Raw genomic sequence first — 1,970 nt, 5'->3', positions numbered from 1 at the left:
ATTTAGCTTGTAAAGCGGGGAGAATGGCGCTAGGCTAACCGCACTGCTGGAAGATGGCAGGAGGGAGGGGCTACTATATTAGGGTAAAATGGCCACTACCTAAGACCTGCCCTCTTCTTCTTCTGATTGGCTAATACTGTTAGTTTCAGAGTGCTCCTTTGCTACCATTTGCTGACAAACGCAAGAGGGATTTTGATTGTCTTGTTTTTTTTTTTTTTTATTTAAAGTCAATTTATTTTCGAGGGATTCTTTTTACCCACGGACAATCGCTACAAGCCGGAAATCAGGCGTGGGGCCGGATTACTTTAATCCCTCACACATACTTCCCATAATTACAACAAAAGTAGTGTTGGAACAAAGACAAAAAGTTAGCTGCATTCCAGGAAATACAGGAAATAGAAATTCAGAAAGACTAAATCCCCCCCCCCCAATGCCACATAAAGGCTAAAGATGGGATACCCCAAGCTGTGCACCCTATGAAATATTCCTAGCTAAACGTCTGCTTTACTGGCAGGTGAACTCATGAACTCCCGCCCCACCAGCAGACAGAGATAGCAACCTGTGATGGCAGATGTAGACAGTCTGCTCTGTCAAACTGTCCATCATCACCACCTTCCCCTCTATGCTCTGACGGTCTGCACCCGCCCCCCACCTTCCACCGGGTCCTACCAGTGCGGCCTGCTGTAGAGACCCAGCAGTTCTTACTTGGGTTTGCGGCCCCTCTGTTTTGGCGCCGTGGGGCCTGCAGTCTTGCTGTTGGCCTGGCCGTGGCCCTTCCCATGGTTCTGGTCCGCCTGGGTGTTGTTAACTTGAGGCCCGGCTGCAGGGGTTGGAAAGATGAAAAGGATTTTAACATCGGTTAGTCGAACCAAGCGTCGTTTAAGGTTGGAGACCCATCATAGTAACAATGTGAAGTTTAAAGCATGTTTCCATGTTTGCTGGAGCAGTTTGTACTAACAGCAGATCAAATGCAAAACGAGGTGCAACAACTGAAGTCAGCAGCTGAACAAGTGGAAGCTCTAATCTGAAGTGGTTAAAAAAAGCCCAATGAGACGTTCCTACCAACCTTGATTGGTCGCAGCAGGAGGGAGGACTTTGACCTTAGGTTTCCGTCCTCTTTTCCCTGGAACTTTGACAGGAACCGCCGAGGGCTCGGGGGTTTTCACCGCGTTCCTCGGATCCGTTCCGCCGTCCTTCCTGCCAGCCTTTCCCTTTGACCGTCGTTCTTTCCTGTCTTTTCCCTCCTTTGGCTCCTTGCTCCTCCTCAGGGTGAGCACGGGTGTCGCCTCCCTCTCCGCCTTTTGTTTCTTTGGTTTGCTGCTCTCCTTCTCCTCCTCCTCTGCTCCTACTTTCTCCCACTGCGTCTTGTCCTTTTTCTTCCGTTTCTTCTTCACCCTTCCTCCGCCCCCTCCTTCATCCTCCTCGCTGATGGAGGCGTGGGATCTGGGAGCGCCGGCCGTGTGCCTGGCGGTGTGCACGACGCCGACGGCGGCGCAGTGATTGGCTGCGGAAGAGCTTCCCACAGGGGTGAGGATCCGAAGCTGGTCCTTGGAGCCGACGACCAGGTGTGCCCGGGGGATTGTGGGAACCGCGGTATGCGTGTTTCCACCTTGGTCCGAGGCGGAGGAGGCAGCAGCAGGGGAGGCCGGAGGCGGTGTGTGCTTCAGGAGGCCAGTGTACATCTGAAACCAGAAAAAAACAAAAACAACTGAGCTGGATGTGGTCATCAGGTCAACTGGACAACCTGCTGAAAGGTTGGAAAATTAGAAAGATCTAAAGAGAGTGAGAGAGTAAAATAAAATGTAAACATAAAAAAAGTTCATGTTACAATATATAATATAGAAATAAAAAAATATTAATAAAATCTGTTAAATGATCAAAAACTGTTTAATTTAGGATTAAATATAAAAATACAAAATACATAGAAACACTTTAATTAAAAAAACATTAAAAATTCAAAAGAATTAAAC

General features: G+C 48.4%; 1 protein-coding gene across 1 annotated transcript in view; it reads right to left on the bottom strand.

The window, feature by feature from the left end:
* The window catches only part of LOC107089782 (chromodomain-helicase-DNA-binding protein 6-like), a 59,611-nt gene extending 57,929 nt beyond the window's left edge, over positions 1 to 1,682 (bottom strand). The window contains 2 exon segments of the mRNA XM_015382753.1: positions 706 to 820; positions 1,067 to 1,682. Coding sequence (XP_015238239.1) covers positions 706 to 820; positions 1,067 to 1,682 — 731 coding nt within the window.
* Positions 1,683 to 1,970: the final 288 nt, after the last annotated feature.

This window comes from Cyprinodon variegatus, unplaced genomic scaffold, assembly GCF_000732505.1.
Source record: "Cyprinodon variegatus isolate N-32 unplaced genomic scaffold, C_variegatus-1.0 Scaffold13, whole genome shotgun sequence".
NCBI classification, from domain to species: Eukaryota; Metazoa; Chordata; class Actinopteri; order Cyprinodontiformes; family Cyprinodontidae; genus Cyprinodon; species Cyprinodon variegatus.
The sequence above is the reverse complement of the archived record's forward strand: the minus strand, read 5'-3'. Positions and strand labels throughout refer to the sequence as shown.